Source organism: Rhinolophus hipposideros, assembly GCF_964194185.1.
Source record: "Rhinolophus hipposideros genome assembly, chromosome: 3".
In the NCBI taxonomy this organism is placed as follows: domain Eukaryota; kingdom Metazoa; phylum Chordata; class Mammalia; order Chiroptera; family Rhinolophidae; genus Rhinolophus; species Rhinolophus hipposideros.
This window is the reverse complement of record NC_138049.1, coordinates 98469-117465: the sequence shown is the minus strand read 5'-3', so window position 1 is coordinate 117465 and position 18997 is coordinate 98469. Positions and strand designations below refer to the sequence as shown.

The 18997-nt window shown below is 45.6% G+C and overlaps 1 protein-coding gene across 1 annotated transcript; it reads right to left on the bottom strand.

Annotated features, from left to right (window-relative positions):
- Positions 1-241: 241 nt before the first annotated feature.
- PSMB1 (proteasome 20S subunit beta 1) lies at positions 242-18303 on the bottom strand. Its single transcript, XM_081035989.1, has 6 exons — positions 16743-18303; positions 14432-14539; positions 10762-10843; positions 7720-7849; positions 1257-1363; positions 242-493 (listed from the first exon to the last, which is right to left on the bottom strand). The coding sequence occupies exons 1-6, from the start codon at positions 16853-16855 to the stop codon at positions 308-310; spliced, it is 726 nt and encodes a 241-aa protein (XP_080892115.1). The 5' UTR covers positions 16856-18303; the 3' UTR covers positions 242-307.
- Between the last annotated feature and the right edge of the window lie 694 nt (positions 18304-18997).

Genomic DNA, 18997 nt, shown 5'->3' with positions numbered 1-18997 from the left:
CACCATAAGGTGGTGCTGACACACTCATGAAAAAGCCAACTGCCCCAGCCAAATTTCTTGCTCACAAACGTAAGGAAAAACTGCCATGGCCTGTTTGTTTCTTCATCCTAAAAACACAAAAATAGCTCTGGAAGACAGAAAAGGGGAGAGTGAAGACAACAAGGAAAAAGAAACCCCACTTCCCAGCTTGGTGCCACCAAGAAAACCAGTCCCAAAAAAATGAGTATTTTTTTGATGAAGGTTTATTTTTTAATAATGGAGTTTATTTTTTAAAAATGAGGGTTTATTTTTTTAATAAAACAGCTGGTCAGTCCTTCCTCAGGGGAACGGTCTCTTCCGTGATGCCCTCCTTGGTCACAACGCAGATCCTGAGTGCGTCCCCTGTGTACACATCACGCTCAGCCGCAGAGATGAAGACATCTTTCACGAGCCGCAGGGCCCTCTCCAGGGTCAGGGGCACGTGCTGCACATTCTGCATATTCTTGAAGCCAACCTGGTGGGACGGGAGGCCTGGGTGAGATGGCGACAACATCCCCTAGACAACATTCTGCGACAAGGCTCTCGGCCCAGGGAAGCACATGCCCTGGAGGCAGACAATGTCACAAACAGTGTCGTGACAGAATGCGCCATAACTAAGAAGATGAGCGGGACAGCCCAAGCAGCCAGAGCCCAATGTACGGGATGAAGAAAGGCTTCTGCAGAAAGTGCACTGAGTGCGGGCATCTGCGGGGGTAAACAGGCATTACAGTGGGATCACATTCAGCCCAAGGGGTGGGGGTAGCCACAGCCTGGAGACAGGACAGGCACAGCATCTGTGGGATTGGGGTGGAGATGGGACGGGGTGGACGAGCAGTAAGCAGAAGCGACTGTATGTAATATACTCAGAAGGGCGAGGAGGAAGACCTGGGGAATAAGCTGGAGGCAGAAAGATGTGAGCAAATAAGCAGTCATCCAGGCAAGCTGCCATGCAGGGCTGACTTAGCCATCAGACATGGAAAAGGGGGCCAAGCTCAAATATGCTTGGGAACTAGAATACAAAATTAGGAGACACAAGTGCTAAGACTGGGGAGAAAGGTGGAGATGACAAGAGAAAACGTGGACCAACCGCTGTCAACACGACTCAGAAGCTGTGGGCATACGGGAAGAAGTCAAAGCCAAGGGCAAGGGAGCCAAGAAGGGCTGAGCGGGCAAAGCAGCCAGGGCCCCCGGCTCCGGGCCTGGGGGAGCAGCGCCCGGCCCGCACGCAGACACATTACCTGGTTGTCGAGCAGGGGCTGCAACATGGCACTTGCCGAGCCTCCGGCCTTGAAGGAGTCTCTCTGGTAGGACCCCACCGGGTCAAAGCTGTACACGGCTCCCTTCCCTGAAGGAAGGAGACAGTCTCCATGAGGAGCTCCAGCCCAAGGTCACAGAAATGTCCTCAGAGTCGGGTACAAAGTGGACTACCAGCTGAGCTAAAATTTCAGCCCAAGTTCAGCGAGAAGCACACTCACTGTTGTACAGTGAGACCCAACACACCTCCCCTCAGGGGCCCACCGGCCATCTTGTGTCCACCATGGTGTTTGCCGCAGGCTCCCTCTCTCCGTGCTGACGTCATCGGGCACCTCCCTGTGGCTTCCAACACGCTGCAGGCATGCTGGTCAGCGGTCACAGGCCCTTCCCTAAGTGCCGCACCAAACTCCTAGACACACTCCCAGTAAAGGACTGGGGCGCTTCGGGTCTGGACTTGAGCTTCCTGGTGTGAGTATGGACGGTCACACAGGACACGTACTGTGCGTCTCTGAAGGACTAGTGAGAACGCTGTTTAGCATCAACACCACAGAAACAGTTTAATGAGGAAGAAATTTAAGAAAAACACACCAGCATTGCAAAGGGTTAGTTTTGCCTAAAATGTAACCACTAGCTTTGTTCCACCAGAAATAAGAAGCATGCCTTTTTTGTTGTTAAGAAAAATAGGATTTTCAATTGTCACCCCAATAAATTAAAAAAAAGAAAAAAGAAAAATAGGATTTGAACCCTAACCCCACCCCCCAACTGCCATTCTTAGCTTGACAGGTAGAGAACTAGGAGCGGATGGTTAAGGGGCTCTCAGGTTCACCCAAAGCATAAATCCTTATGCCTTTCTTCAAAGAGCAATCTGGGGCCGGCTCAGTGGCTCAGGTGGTTGGAGCACCGAGCTCTTTAACACCGAGGTCACCGGTTCGATTCCCACATGGGCCAGTGAGCTGAGCCCTCGACAGCTAAGATTGTGAACAATGGCTCTCCCTGGAACTGGGCTTCTGTGAACAGCCGGAGGTTGTCATGAGCTGCCACGGGCTGCTGTGATCTGGCGACCGACTACCTGAGCCGGCGGGAGTGAAAGTCTCATAATACCAGCATGGGCCAGGGAGCTGTGTCCTACACAACTAGACTGAGAAACAACAGCTTGAACTGGAGTGGGGCGGCGGGGGAGGCGGAAAGCGGGGGAAAGAGGTGGAAGGGGGGAAGAGACAGAAAGGGGGGGGAAGAGGCGGAGGGGGGGAAGAGCAACCTGGTGGCAGAATCTATCAGAATGCAAAAGTACAAACCCCATGACCAGTAATAATCTCACTTGTAGAACATGATTTACCTGTAAGAATGCTTGCACAGGCAGACCTCATTTTCTTGCACTTCACAGGTGTTGCATTTTTGTACGATTGGAAGGCAAGACCTTCTACCCACAAAAAAAAAACACAAACGACCTTTTTTTTTTTTTTTTTTTTTTTTGGTGACACTCACTTGACTGCGGTGGTCTGGAACCCAAACTACAGTATCTGAGGTCTGCCTATATAAACACACAAAGCATTACATACAAGACCATTTCTGTAACTCTTAAAAGAGCAAAAACCTATAAGCCACCTGAAATCCATGAGCAGGAAATGCTATGTCCACACCGTGATGTACAGCCTAGAATGAGGAAGACGGGGCAGGGGGGTGGTGGAGCCCGCCCACCGAACAATGTAAAACACAGAGCTCTGTAATATATACAGCACAGTCCTATATTTTGTTTAGAAGCATAAGAAAATTGCATACATACTTGTGTAAACACCAGAAAGTATGGAAAGGTAAATAGCAAACTAGTTCTGTATCTTTGTGGGATTGGAGGCAAGAAGAGATAATCATGTTGTATGTTTTGGTACTACTTGAGTATATTACCAGAAACACGTCATTATCATTTTTAAAAATGCTTTTTAAAAATAACTGTGTTCTGGGGGGCAGCCCGGTGGCTCAGGCGGTTAGAGCTCCATGCTCCTAACTCCGAAGGCTGCCAGCTCGATTCCCACATGGGCCAGTGAGCTCTCAACCACAGGGCTGCCAGTTCAATTCCTCGAGTCCCACAAGGGATGATGGGCTCCGCCCCCTGCAACTAAGATTGAACATGGCACCTTGAGCTGAGCTGCTTCCAGGATGGCTCAGTTGGTTGGAGCGCGGGCTCTCAACCACAAGGTTGCCAGTTCAATTCCTCGAGTCCCGCAAGGGATGGTGGGCTGAGCCCCCTGCAACTAAGATTGAACAGGGCACCTTGAGCTGAGCTGCTGCTGAGCTCCTGGATGGCTCAGTTGGTTAGAGTGTGTCCTCTCAATCACAAGATTGCCGGTTCGACTCCCACAAAGGATGGTGGGCTGCGCCCCCTGCAACTAGCAACGGCAACTGGACCTGGAGCTGAGCTGCGTCCTCCACAACTAAGACTGAAAGAACAAGAACTTGACTTGGAAAAAAAGTCCTGGAAGTACACACTGTTCCCCAATGAAGTCCTGTTCCCCTTCCCCAATAAAATCTTAGAAAAAAAAATAACTGTGTTCTGCATATGAGAACTCACAGATCACTTACAAGGTATGACTTCAAGTGACATACCTGACTTTGCAGCACGCTGTACCTAAACTAAGCACTGCAGTGGTTACCCTGGAGACGTGAGATGAGGACAGCCTTCTCACTCCCTATGGACACCTGCACCATCAGCTGTGTGCATGTCCCGTGTCACGATCACGCACACAGAAGCCCCTGCTGAGACAGCAGCCACTGTGGTCACCTAAGAGCCTGAGCAACTGCTTTGGCTGGAAGCAAGCGTGGGACAAGAAATAAGGGCAGTTTACTAACTCCAACAAACAGGGAAAGGGATACAAGGAATAAAGCCAAAAGAACAACTGAATTTCTCATGAGGCTAACAGGCCACAAGCCAAAGGAGGCCCCAAAGCTTTACCCAAGGGTACGTCTCAAACCCATACACAGTAGATTTGAGGCAAACAAGAGTGGGACACGTCTAAAGACAGAACTTCAAAGACCCCTTAGAAAGGACAAAGAGACATCTGTGACATCAGTACAGAATGGAGAATCTTAACTGTGGATATAAAGTACTATTCCTCTTTAAAATGCCAAAAAGGCATGATTTCAATGCAAAAAATGACATAAAACCAGGTTACGTCCTAGAAAGAAATGCAGGCAAGCATTAAATGGGGGAGGCCTTTCTAGCAAAGCAGGACACTCCATGCCTTTAAGATTGACAGATGTGACTATCAAACTCATAAACTTGTGTGTAGTTAGAGACACCCCCACCACCACCACCAAATGTAAAAACAAAGCACATTCCCGGGAGTCATCTACCATTACATGACAGAGGGCTGACGCAGTTGGGTGGTGTTCTTATAGATCAGTAAGAAAAAGACCAACCTGCAAGTCAGGAAATGAGGAAAGCTTAATACACGGGTCAGATTCCAAGGAAGAAAAGAAAGGTCAATAAACATGAAAGGATTCCAACTTTAACAAAGAAAACATATAGGTGAATTAAAACAATAAAATACTTCTTCGGCAAAAATCTTTCAATTATGTTCATTTTGATACCATTAAGGACACAGGAAAGCCAGGCACTCATGCTTCTGCGGGTGTAGCATGCTGCATACCCTTCCTGAAGGGCAAGCCAACAATGTCATCAAAAGGCAAAAAGTATATATTCTCTGACCCAGCAACTCAAATTCTAGGAAATTTTTCCCAGGGAGGGTAGCACAGTAGGAGAAATACACAAAATCATGTTTTTAAGATGGTCATCATACTGTTTACATTAAGGACCCCTGATAGCAGTGGTGGGCCAGCTCTGGGGCAGCCCCTTGAGGCATGAAAGCATCTAGTCTTTGTGCTAGTCTTTTCTCACCAGCACAGAACCATCTTTGTGATAACACACCCAACATCCATTAACAGGAATATGGACAGACTGCATGCCAGCCCTGCAGTGCACAAGCACGTGAACACACTACATCTAGAGGAGGCACATGTACCAGAAGCTAACCAGCGATTTTCTCTAGAGACAAGGTTTGGGTGATTACTACCGTGTTTCCCCGGAAATAAGACTGGGTCTTATATTAATTTTTGCTCCAAAAGATGCATTAGGGCTTATTTTATATTACGAGCATCCTGAAAAATCATGCTACATCTTATTTTCAGGTTAGGTCTTATTTTCGTGGAAACATGGTATTTTCACCTTTGTATCTTCTAAAATTATTTGAACTTCTGCAAGTATTACTGTTTTTATTACAGAAAAACTGAAGCCATTATTACTTTTTTGGGGAAAATTTTAAAAGAGAACATGACAGCAACTGGAAAGTTAAAGGCACAGAGTGGAAAGCAGATGTCTGTTGACCCCTGAGGGTCAATCGCGTCCCCACTGTCCTGAGGGTCAGTCGTATCCACACTGTCCTGAGGTTCAGCTGTTGACCCCCTGTTCTGAAGATCTCAGTAAGGTGCACTGCTCTCCATGTCCCCCCTCTAACGATACAAAAGACCGGAAAACAGGAAATTTCAGTCTTTTGGAGACCGGCAGAGGCTCTGGACTTGGGGCACCCAGCTTAGGAGCGGACAGGGAAAAGGGCAGGGATGAAACCAGAAGCGTAAGTGGAAAGTTGGTGAGCCGACACAGTTCGTTACAATCAGATTTGGGTGTCTCACTCTCGATATGAATGTGTAGCCAAAAATCAACAGACATTAGAAGGAACCTCCAACACAGCAGACAGAGGCCAAACACACACAGAATGACAAGAGCAATCTGATAAAGGGCAGGAACACAGGAAAACTTCAAAGGAAGTAGAAAAGATCCAATAAGAACAGGACACTTAAAAAAAAAAAGGAAGCCAGAAAAACAAATTTAAAAAGTTGACTGTGGAGATGTGGAGAAAGAGGACACAAAAGACAAGGAATTTCAGAACACCAGGATTTAATAAAAATCCTAAAAGCCAAGTCTCAGAAAAGGTTTCGATTTCTTTTTCCAGAAATCTGTGGGGAGATGTACACCACAACCAACAAGGAAATAAGCCAAAAGGACAGCACTGGTAAGAGAGCCAAAGATGTGGGGAGATGTACACCACAACCAACAAGGAAATAAGCCAAAAGGACAGCACTGGTAAGAGAGCCAAAGACTGGAGAACAGGAAAAGGCAGATAACTGTTTTATTACACACACATGAACTTCTGAGAAATAAAAATTAATTTAAAGATCAAAGCAAACAAGACAAGATTAGAAAAGACAGTTAGAAATGTCTGAGAAAACCACCAAAACAAGGAACGCTGCCACATGGAGACCAAAGAACAGGGCTTGAAGGCAACAGCTGCGAACCCAAATCGCAGCTCTACTGTTCAGCAGACGTGAGCTTTCCCAAATTAGCCTCCCTGACACTCAGAAAAACTCAAAGGCCCTCTCCGGCCTGCAAAAATTCAATGGTAGCTATTATCAATGTTGCTAAAATTGAATGTAGTAATCTGACATTCAAACCAGACATAATTTAAGTTAAAAAGAAACCAGAAGTGCCGTGCTGGGTTAGGAAAACTAATCTGTGGCCAGAATTGAATTGCCCAGGTTAAGGGTAATTAATTTCTATTAACCATTTCTATGCCTTACACTTTCTGTTTTCAAGTAAGGTTGAAAGCCTCTAAAGAAACTGTGTCAACCTAAACCGTGGTCAGTAGAAGATCAGAATGCCTCCAGAAGCCATAATCGGGGTAGCAGCTGAGAGAGGGACAGCAAAGAAATTCCATGGGACAAAAAGGGATGTAAAACTAGACAAAGAGCTGAGACGAGTCCACTCCTTCCTATCCTGAATTTTCGCTCTCAGAAGACAGACTTATTTCAGTGATGATGTCCTCATAGAGACACTGCTGTCACTTGTGTCTACAACGGACTACTCTAAACAGTGGCACAATCTGCCCTGGGAGAGTGTGTTTGGTTTCTGGAACATACCAAGTCAATACACATCAGACTTGTGGAAAACATCGGTGCCCCAGCTGAGTAACACCACACCAGGATGGACATGTCAAGTGTCAAGAGCGACTGTCTCAGGCTCTCCTGGTCTAACGCTGACAGAAAACCAGAGACGTTTCAAAAATGTTTCCAAAACACTGGTGGAAACGCATGCATTTCTTTCAAGACCTCACTTTTTAAAAACTCTTTGTTAATAAACTGTCAGTACTTAGGTTAAGCTTCTCCAGGTCAGGTTTCTTTTTGTAAGAATAAAGCCCTAATTATCTACTACTTACCCGCCTCTAACATCTTGAGGAAACAGTAAAATAATTAACTGCCAACACTCATTATCAGAGCCTCAATACTGCGTCCTTTCAGCCCCTGAATTATCAGAGAATGTGCTGCGGGGCAAGATGGCCTGGCTGGCTCCTTCCCACTCTGGGTGGACATGCGCTCAAGAAGCCCCCCTTCGTGTCCTACCTTCTTCATCAAGTCCCCCGATGATGTTGTACACGTAGTACGGGAAGAAGCGCCTGGAATAGAGGATCGTGGACAGCATCGCAGCAATGGCCCCCGTTGTCATGGCCTTGTTATTGGAATGCTTGTACATCTGCGGTGTGACAACGACAACAGGCAGAACACATTATACTAGAGCAATGAGCAACAACGTAAAAAGAATGAGTGTACATCTTGGTGGAAGAGGAAAGGACACCCGTTTCTCTCGTCATCAAAAGCCACAGTATTACTGAGATAAAATGATAATTTATCGCACCCTACCACTTGGGGAGGGGCTATAAACATTTGTAAGGAAAAGAACACTAAGTTTGCCCGAGGCTCCCGGCTTAACGACTGTTTTCCCTGTCAGCCTTACCTCGGGCACTGCCATCAGGAGCAAATGCACACTACCAGGGCACATGAGGTGACCCAGGGATGCTCTTTGAAGCCCAGCTGCTCTCTCTGAGCCTACACTACGGTCAGCACACTGGAGCCCATGGGCCAAATCCAGCCCACCACCTGTTTCTGTAAATGAAGTCTTACAGCAACACAGTCTCTCCTTCATTATATATCATCTACGCCGGCTTCTGCGTTTCCACAGCAGAGTTGAGTAGTGGCCACAAAGACCAAATGGCCCCTAAAAGTGAAAATATTGACGACCTGGGCTGTCACAGATCGTTTGCTGATCCCTGATGAGACCAGATGTAAGTCGGTCCCTCTCTTTGCACACCAAACATCGCAGAGAACAGAAAAAACGTGGGCAGCACCCTCACCCTGCGGGAACCTAGCACAGGGCAGTGGTCCCGCTCACTGAAGCATCTACAGTGGACAACAGAAGGGCCCCAAGCAGTCCTTACAGCGATCTCCGATCCAACAGTCACGTCACCATTGGAAATCCTAACTTACTCCACAAAAACCACACACCAAATGATGGCACATATCTCTTAAGAGAAACCAAAGAAGTACTGTGAAATCACACAGTGACAGTCAAAATACTGAAGAAGGATTAGAAATGGGCTACAAGTAACAGATAAATCAGTGTGTGGAAGAATTTTCCAAGCTGAAAGTTATAAAAAAATTCTTCACTTCATTTTAAAACCAAGTACTGTTTTATTTCTTCACCATTTATGTACTAATGTGTAAAAGAAAAATTTCGAGGACTGTGCATTAGATTGAAATCACTGTACCTCATTTTATTTTCACAAAACAACTTTCCATGTGATGCTTATTTTTGTCCTTTAAGTTCCATTTATAAATATGCATTAAAAATCACATACATGTGTCAATAAATCTAAGTCACTGAAGCTATCAATAAAAGTAAAGATTTTAAGCATTAACAATTGATAAATACTGAAATTTAATCATTTTTACATCGGCATCACTTGTAAATGTAAATCATCTTAAGTGTTATTCACAAATAGCCAAAACAGCATGTGGTCGCCCAGCTAATTTTTTTCATGTACCACACAGACTTACCAACAAGTTATGACATGTATCCTACAATATTAAACAAGAAAACAAAGGGTACTATAGTATTAATACTGTCCATGCCATCAACAGCTATGAAAAAATGTTCACTGGGCTCCAATCATTTGAGAAACAGACCTACGAGGTCTGACAATTAAGTTCACAAACTTGTAGCAACGCTGTTGCTAATCTTTTTTGGTATCAGAGGGATTATTCATTATGAATTTGTACAAACTGGACAGTTAACCAAGTTGACTATTTGGAAGTGCTGAAAAGGCTGCATGGAAAAGTTAGACAACCTGAACTTTTTGCCAACAATTCATGGCTCTTGCATTACTACAATGTACCAGCTCACAAGGCACTGTCTGTGAGGGAGTTTTTAGCCAGTAAACAAATAACTATTGGAACACCCTCCCTACTCACCTCATTTGGCTCCCAAGGACTTCTTTCTTTACCAGAATATAAAGGAAATATTGGGGTAAAAACAACAAAAACATTTTTATGACATTCAGGACATCAAGGGTAATACCATGATAGCTCTGATGGCAATTCCAGAAAAAGAGTTCCAAAATTGCTTTGAAGGGTGGACTAGGTGCTAGCATCGGTGCATAGCTTCCCAAGGGAGTCCTTCAAAGGTGACTGTAGTGATAGTCAGCAGAGAAGTATGTAGTACTTTTTCTAGGATGAACTCGTGGACTGAAATGTCTAAACTCGTACATTTCTGAATACTTATAAATGGCAACAGAACCTACTGCAACTAAGACAGTGTATTTACTGGCTGTTGTGAACAAAATGCACTGTAACACAGTCCAAATCTCTCCTATGCTACTCTCCTTGACACTGGTGGAAGCCAACACTGCTTCACACACACAGGCCACAACCGGGATGGAGACCCATCTTCACTACCATCAATCAGCACTCCTCTGTTCTTCATGCCTCCCCAGCTCGCCCAGAAGACAAGCAGGCAGTGACAGTGTCAGACACTTTAAAAGCGCCAAACAGGCTGGTCCGTCACCTTCTCTCGCTTCTTCCTAAACTACCCCTCTCCTCTCTCCTACCCCCATCTCTCTTCTGTCGAGTCTTCCTCCTCAGCTGGCTGCCAGCTGAAGCCCGTTAAGCTGTTAGGTGACAGTGGCTCACGAGGGCCTCTTTCTGGATGCCTGGCTCACTCCTTCTGGTTCCTGTTCTGTCCACTAAGTGTGCAGTGTTGTGCTGGGGGAGAGCATGGCAGCCAAGGCATTCCAAGTCAAGCTCCTATCTAAAAGCTTGCCTTCTCCACAGAAACTGATTTGTTCTGTTTCTGAGGGAAGAGTATCTTGAAAAGAGCCCCCTCCTGGCCACACAGAAAAGGCAGAGAATGCTTTATAGTACACAGAGCTGAGAAACAGAATTCGCCATAGGTTTACATTATACTACTCTAATGATGTTACGTAACAGTAGCATTTCACTTCTAGGATAGGTTAGTTTCACAGCTATTCTGCGCAAGTCATGCTGTGTGCTTAAAAGAATCTAGTGAATCGTTATAACTTTTAGTAGTGTAGACATGTAAAAAGGATCTACCTTTAGTCTTGCTTCAATAATCTTTGTCAGGGTAAGACAGTCTCCATGAAAACCACTGCATCCAATGACTGTTTTGTCTGTTCTGTAAAAAACACATTTTAGGAAATTGAGTTGGTTAGACAGCAAAGCAAAACATGCCACGAGCGGGCCAGCCCAGTGGCTCAGGCAGTTAGAGCTCCATGCTTCTAACTGCGAAGGCTGCCAGCTCGATTCCCACATGGGCCAGTGGGCTCTCAACCACAAGGTTGCCAGTTCAATTCCTCGAGTCCCGCAAGGGATGGTGGGCTCCGCCCTCTGCAACTAAGATTGAACACAGCATCTTGAGCTGAGCTGCCTTCCGGATGGCTCAGTTGGTTGGAGCACGTCCTCTCAACCACAAGGTTGCCAGTTCAATTCCTCGAGTCCCACAAGTGATACTGGGCAGCGCCCCCTGCAATTAAAAATTGAACACGGCACCTTGAGCTGAGCTGCCACTGAGCTCCGGGATGGCTCAGTTGGTTGGAGCGCGTCCTCTCAACCACAAGGTTGCCAGTTCGACTCCCGCAAGGGATGGTGGGCTGCGCCCCCTGCAACTAGAAATGGCAACTGGACCTGGAGCTGAGCTGCGCCCTCCACAATTAAGACTGAAAGAACAACAACTTGAAGCTGAACGGCACCATCCACAACTAAGATTGAAAAGACAACAACGTGACTTGGAAAAAAGACCTGGAAGTACACACTGTTCCCCAATCAAGTCCTGTTCCCTTTCTCAAAAAAAAAAAAAAAAAACCCAAGGAAAAAAAACACATGCCATGAGCAAGTTTACATTTAAAATTACTATTTCTGCTATGCTAAATGGTATGGTATGGGACTAGTTATCCCTTTTTTTTGGGGGGGGGGGTCTATAATCTGATATCTAACCCCTTACAGAAAATGCATTATAGGAGGATCAAAAACTAGAAACTATGAATGGACTAAGGAAAACATGGATGAATTTCTTGTAACCTTGGGTTGAAGGCAGCTGATTTAAATATGATACAACCCTTGGGCCGGCCGGGTGGCGCAGGCGGTTAGAACTCCATGCTCCTAACTCCGAAGGCTGCCGGTTCGATTCCCACATGGGCCAGTGGGCTCTCAACAACAAAAAAAAAAAAAAAAAGAAAAAAGAAAAAAAATAAATAAATAAATATGATACAACCCAAAGTCCACACAGAACTTTCATAAATGTGACTATATGAGAAAGGAAAACTTCTATAGAGAAAAAAACAAACAAGATATAAAAGAATAAAGAAAATATATTTGTAATGCACACGACAAAGTCTGATTTTAACTTTCTTAGTGTACAAATGGCTCCTAAAAATATGAAAAACATCAATATCGCAATAGAGGTGTGATATGCAGCAGGGGACCAGTTAATGACACTGTGCTGCACATCTGAAAGTGGCTAAGAGAGTAGATCTTAAAAGTTCTCTTCACAAGGAAAAAAAAAAATCTGTAACTGTAATGTTGACAGATTTGAACTAAATTTATTGTGGTCATTTCACAACACATACAGACAGGAAATCATTACGATGTACAACTTAAACTAATATGATGGTGTATGTCAATTACACCTCAGTAAATCACACAATGGAAAGGTGAGTAAAACTATGAAAGTCACACAACAAGAGATGCAAGTCACCACAAACATATGAGAAGAGCCTCCATGTCACTCTGAAATCCGAATCTAAACAGGAGACGGTCCCAGCCCCCTGCTATGATGGCTAACGATGCATGATGCTGGAGAGCCTGTGGGAAATGGGTACTCAGACACGGGAAAAGTGGGCATCGATCTAACTGTGTGCAAGGTCCTGTTGGCAGTGTCTAGTCCAACTTAAAATACACAGCACTTCACTCAGGAACTCCACTGCTAGAGACTCATCCTGACAATATACTCAGTTTGCAAGGACAGGGTCGAGGCTTACTTGCATAAGCACCCCTCTTATTTTAATGGCTCTCCAAACAAACCAAACCAAAAACCTAGATGCCCACCAGAGGGAAGTGGTTAAATTTTGGTGGAGTGCCGAGCCCCTAACGCCCCTAACGCCAAGGTCGCAGGTTCGACTCCCACATAAGCCAGTGAGCTGTGCCCTCTACAGCTAAGATTGTGAACAAGGGCTCTCCCTGGAGCTGAGCTGCCGTGAGCAGCCGGAGGTCGGCGTGAGCTGCTGTGTCCTGCCGTGAGTGACCAGTGTGAATGGCGGCAGCCATCGTGAGTGGCAAGCAGCCAGTGAGAGCTGCCATGAGCTATTGTGAGCGGACGACTGGTGACCGAGTGCCTCAGCCGGGGGGCAGCCCAAGGCTCATAATACCAGCATGGTCCAGGGAGCTGTATCCTACACAACTAGACTGAGGCAACGGCTTGAACCAGAGTGGTGCGGGGGAGGTGGGCAAAGGGGGGAAAAAAGAAAAAGAATAAATGGAGGGTCTCCAACAGGTGGGAAAGAGGCAGGCTTGGCTGTAGGTTGGCTCCAAAGGGCACAGATTAGGGGTGCAGAGGCAGCTTCCACTGTATGAATGTTCACGCGAGGATGGGTGATAGGGACACAGGAAATTGTTAACGTCGTGTCTACTTCTATATCTAAGGTCATAAAGTCATATGAAAAACGATGGGTGTTCTCGAGTAGCATGCATACTAAAATGTGACAAAGATGAGCAGAACCCAACACAAGCAGGGTATCAATAAAGTCATGTTTTCAAATTTTATTTGTAGCACTTACTACTTTCCAATTATAAAAGTTACATCTTAGAAGAAAGGTACATGGGTGCACTATGAATGGGGAAAGAAAGGGGTGTCAGAAGATGGGAGAAGTGGTCAGAGAGGGAACTGGAAAGATAAAGACAAACTGCACTTCTTCTTTATGTTTAGACGAGGGACAGCCCTGAGCCAGGCAGACAGGGCTCTTCTTTACCCACTCCTGACAGCTGCCCCAGCCCCGTTCCAAGGACCTAAACCTCATCAGTCCCTTCCTGTTACAATTCAGGTTGAGCAGATTCTTCTGGACCATCCTGAGAACCAACCACCATTTAGAACTGTTTCTGAAAAATGTTAAATACAAACCACTGCTAATCTGCAAGACGCATTTTGCTGAATTATGCAGGCTTTTTTTTTTTATTACGTGACTTTATTGTCATTATTTTAGAAAAAATATAGGTAGACCATTAAAACCATGATCCATGGATATAACTGCTTTAGGACATGGCTAAATTGAATGTTTCAGGCAAGAAAGGGGGGGGGCAGATTTTAAAAAATATTTCACGGATTAGTGAATGGATAGAAAAATGGAAAGATGTGATAAAATAATAATGCAAAAATGGTAATTAGATCTAGGTGACACTATATGGGTGTTTACCACAAAATTTTACTTTTCTTTTTTTTTTTTTAAATTTTACTTTTCTTGTATATTTGAAATTTTTCATGACACAATGTTGAAATAAAAAAAGCACTGTTATTAAAGGCACTGTTGGAACCCAGATATGGCAAATATCATGAAGACTGCATACTGAAGTATTAGCAAATACTAATTCAGAAGATTGTTTCCTAACAAAAATGCAAGCCATGGTACAAACTCACAAAACAAACCACTTAGAAATGAAATCTTGAGCAGCATTAAATTTTCACACAGGGAAATGTGTCCTTACAAATACTTACAATTTGTAACATTTGGGGCTGTCCCGGGTGTGAATTGAAAATCCTTCACTCAATCGAGTATCAGAAGCAACAATTGAAAAATCTTCTCCAGCAATTGCCAACACAGTACTGAGGAAAAAAAGAAAGAAAAAAAATTAATGAATTCCTCTGGTTGGTACTAAACCCTCTCCCAATGGAAGAGTGTACAGTAGCATAATGTCTAAAAAAAGTGCACACCTTAATTAAAAAACATTTTATTGCTAAAACATGTTAACTATCCGGAGCCTGTTGGGAAAATGGCACCCACAGACTTGCTCCACGAGGGCTGCCAGGAACCCTCACTGTGTGTAGCACAAAGAAGCGCAGGAAAACGAGGTGTGCCTAGTTGGAGTGAGTAAGATCAGGGTTCAGATGGAGAGGGAGAAGGGGCATAGGATCCCTCGGCTACCAGTCATCTGGAAGAACATTAAGGGCTTCCTAAAAACACAGAGCCAGGGTCCCTTAGCACGAGGACTGTCAGCACTATGAAAAAATCAAACGCCTACGCTGTGCAAGGCACTGAGGCAACACAACAGCCAAAGGCCATGGCCCTGCCCGTGGGGTCAGGTACAGACCGTGGAATCACAGCATGTTACCCAAACTCAGAGAAGAGGGGTTGACGTTTTTCACTTCTGGATATCCAAGCCCTTAATATGACATCTAGCACTCAGTAGACACACAAATATCTACTGAAAAATGAACAGAAACCAAACTTCACATTGTGGCTGTGAGATTTCTGATGGCTGTTTACTGCAGAGGCCTAGAGCACGAATTCCAAAGCAGACTGTCTGGGTTCTCATTCTGATTCTCCCACTCGGCAGGTATGAGACTGCGGCTAAGTTACTTAACGTCTCAAGGCCTCACTGTCCACATACGTAGATCACAGGTCCTAACAGTAGATACCTTAACGGGGTTACAAGGATTAAATTAGTTACTAATTGTAACGCCCCATACTAGTGCCTGAAACGTGACTGGTCCCCCAGTTGGCTAGCACCATGGAGGCATGCGTACCAGGCAGCATGGTGACCACTGAGAGCCACCCACGACCCAATCTTGCCACTCACCTAGCTCTGTGACCCTGGACAAATTACCCAAGTTCAGGTCGAGGACAGTAACAGTTTCCGTGTCACAGGGTGACTGTGAGAGTTAAAGGACATGATTCATAAAAGCCCCAGCATAACACCTCCGAGGACAGAAAGCACTCAGGAAACTTCATCTCACCAGAGGTGGGATGTGCACTCAAGTTCTGAAGTACTCACGGAAGGCATCCCCGATACCGTGGACAGCGACTGGAAGGAAATGCGTAGGAATTCAAACAATACATTCAAACAGCTTGTTCAGGTGTCCCTTTATGTGCAAGAAGACGAGGATCATAAAGCGTATGTAATGGGCAGGGATCCGAGTGTGGGAAATGCCAAATACCAAAGTAAAGACTTTGGAATTTTAGCGAGAAACCGTCAAGAGAAGAGTTCCATTTGCAAAGTGGAGTTTTAAGACTCCTGGGACAGCAACACGTCTGCGAAATGGGATGGAGACACCTCCGATGAGACGAATGCGATACCGTGTTTCCCCGAAAATAAGCCCTCGCCGGACCATCAGCTCTAATGCGTCTTTCGGAGCAAAAATTAATGTAAGACCGGGTCTTATTTTAGTATAAGACCCGGTCTTATATAAGGGTCTTATATTAATTTTAGCTTCGAAAGTCGCATTAGACCCCATTGTCCCGCTAGGTCTTATTTTCCGGGAAAGACGGTAACAAGTCAGCAAACAAGAGTATTACTCAAGATAAAGCTGGTGATTAAAAAATATACAACCCAAATGTAACATGCAAGCAAGTAACTTTTTAAAAGGCCCCCTCCTGAGCATTTCTTCCCTGCGCTTAAGCTAAACCCTAACCAAGCAAACCTACTTTCTATGCAAAATAACAGAAACGATGACCAAGTGGCGTGACCGGGCCTTCAGGGCCAGGCACCAGCATGTAGGACAAGGACCGAGCGGCGCAGGCCGGTCAGTTCGCGGCCCTCCCGCCCCCCGCCCGCGGCGCGCGGAGGACGACGAGCCGCGGAAGGAAGGTTCCGGCCGCTCCGCTGCCTGACGCGGCCCAGGGCGCGAGACCCGCGCGGCCGGCCGCTGGGGTGCGGCCTGGAAGCCTACGGCTGACGCGAGCAACCCCCGGAGACCGGGGTCTGCAGGCAGGCGGCGCAGGCATCGGGTCCGCCGCGACCCCCACGGGCTTGAGCAGGGACGTCGCGGGCGGGTGCGAAAGCGAAAGGGGCGACTCTCCGGGCCTTACCCTCCGTTGAAAGCGTAGGGCGAAAAGCGCAGCTGCACCGGGCCCGCGACGCTGTGAGGCTCCATGGCCAGGTCTCTGCCGGGGCCCGAGTACACGGCTGGGGAGGACAACATCGCGCGGCAGCTGCCCCTGCTGTCTCACGGCGAGATGGCGGCCCCGGCCGGAAATCCGCCACTTCCGGCTGTTCCTTGGTGCTCTTTCCCGTCGTTCCGTGTCGCACACATGCCCGGCTCCTGGAGGTCCGCTCTGCATCCCGGCCTGTGGGTAGAGGAGCGCCCCGTATTCCGAGGAAGCTTACAAAGATGTCAAGCCTTTCTTTCCGAAGAAAACATTCAAATTCACTCCTGGTGGACAAAAATTTTTAAATCTTACCATACGAAAAATTTTGCAAACTTGTGGAGCAACGGAAAGTCGAATCCTCTATTGGAGTGTAAACTGGTACAGCCCTAGGTGGAAAAGGGCCTGGCATCGCCTGGCATAGCAGATGTACACACCTTAGGCCCCAGCAGCTCAACTCCGAGGTATACGCTCTACCCAGAAGACCCGTGCAACAACGTTCATATAGCATTGTGCTTAATAGCCTCAAGCTGGAAATGAGCCAAAGGTCCATAAACAGCAGCATGGATAACCCCAACTGAAGGATGTCACAGCAAGGAAAATTAACCGAGGTTAGCTCAACGTCTTATAACGTTGAGCAAAAGCATACTACATCACTTAGGAGTACAGTGAGTAAGAGGGGCCTGCTTGGCGGAGGTATGGGGCTGACGTTCTGATGCTGGCAATAGTCGCTTTCTGTATTTGATTTATAACCATCCTCTACATGCGTTTATTCACTTCTTCATATGAAAATTCTATTTTACAATTTTTAAAATGTTATTATTTAAGAAGCAATCAAGCAATTGGCTAATACACGATGGACTGCTGATATATACATGGAATTCTGGAACCAGAAAAGATTTTTGAAAGTATTTAATTAAAACTCTCCCCATGTTTTACTGCAAACAAACAAAAAGGATAAAAAAAGAACTTTCTTTGGTTTGGTTATTGACAGACAAGCATTGTATTTATTCAGGTACTGTCCTGGATACAAAACAGTCTATATAACATTCCCTATCCTTAAGGGGCTCACAACCTCACTGAGTATATAAAATACAAAGGAAGCAAAACAATAAGCAATATGAAGGGGTTCAGAACAAGTCTCCCCAGAATGTGCCACTTTGGCATGGGGATTATTTTGAGCTGAACACAATGGGGACCCAAAAGACTCAGGAAAACCTTTTTACCTCCCCTTTAACTGCCTAAAAGAATGTAGCTAGATGTCCTGGTCCAGGAAGAGAGCGATCACCAGAGATAACTGCAAAGAGTATGAGCCAGGTGTGGTGGGCTGGGGTCGCTCAGCAGGGCCTGTTTGTTCAACATCCTCCTATGACCCGTTGTCTCTTCCATGGCATGGCAAACATTTGTTTACCAAACCTTTGCTCTACCCATCTTCCTCAGAGTTCTCTTCCTTCCCTTTGAAACCACAGATCCCTATCCCCTTCTCCTTAGCTCGGGATGGCACATAAGCCTCAAATGACTGACCGCCAGGAAGCCTCTTATTGTCCCATGATAGTACATAATAAAATTTGTTCATCTGTTACTCTGTTTATGTCAATTTAATGAGTAGAACAGCCAAAAGAACCTATAGTGTAGAGTAAAAATTCTCCTCCCCTGTAGGTACAATATATGATTATGTCTAAATGAACTATAGAAAGAGAGATGAAGGTCCTCTGGGATCTAAACGAGCATCGGGAAGCAAATAAACAACTATGGACAGTCTCATTGTGACAAATGTGAAAAAAGAGCATAAGTTGGTAGTAGCAGAAGTAAAATATACTTGACTCTGTAAGCCAGGCTGTCTGTTTTTGTTTTTCTTATCTTTTGACATGTTTGAGAATAGAAAGCATGCACTGAGTGCTCATCATGTGCCAAGCAGGTTCATGCTTTTCCTTATTCCATCTCTCAACGTCTGCTATTAGTCCATTCTGCAGACCCAGAAACTGAGTCAGACAGCCAGGTAATTTGCCAAAGGTCACACAGAGAGTCGTCTTAGAAAGTCCACATTTAAAAATCTGTATCTCGCTCTCTTTTGCACGGAGACGGTCGGCCGGAAGGTGCGTGTTCCCACACCGCTGTGGCGGTTTTGTTTTCTTTTCCCCAATAAACCCTCTTTTTGATGAACTATCTAGAAAATAATAAAAATAAAAATAAAACTC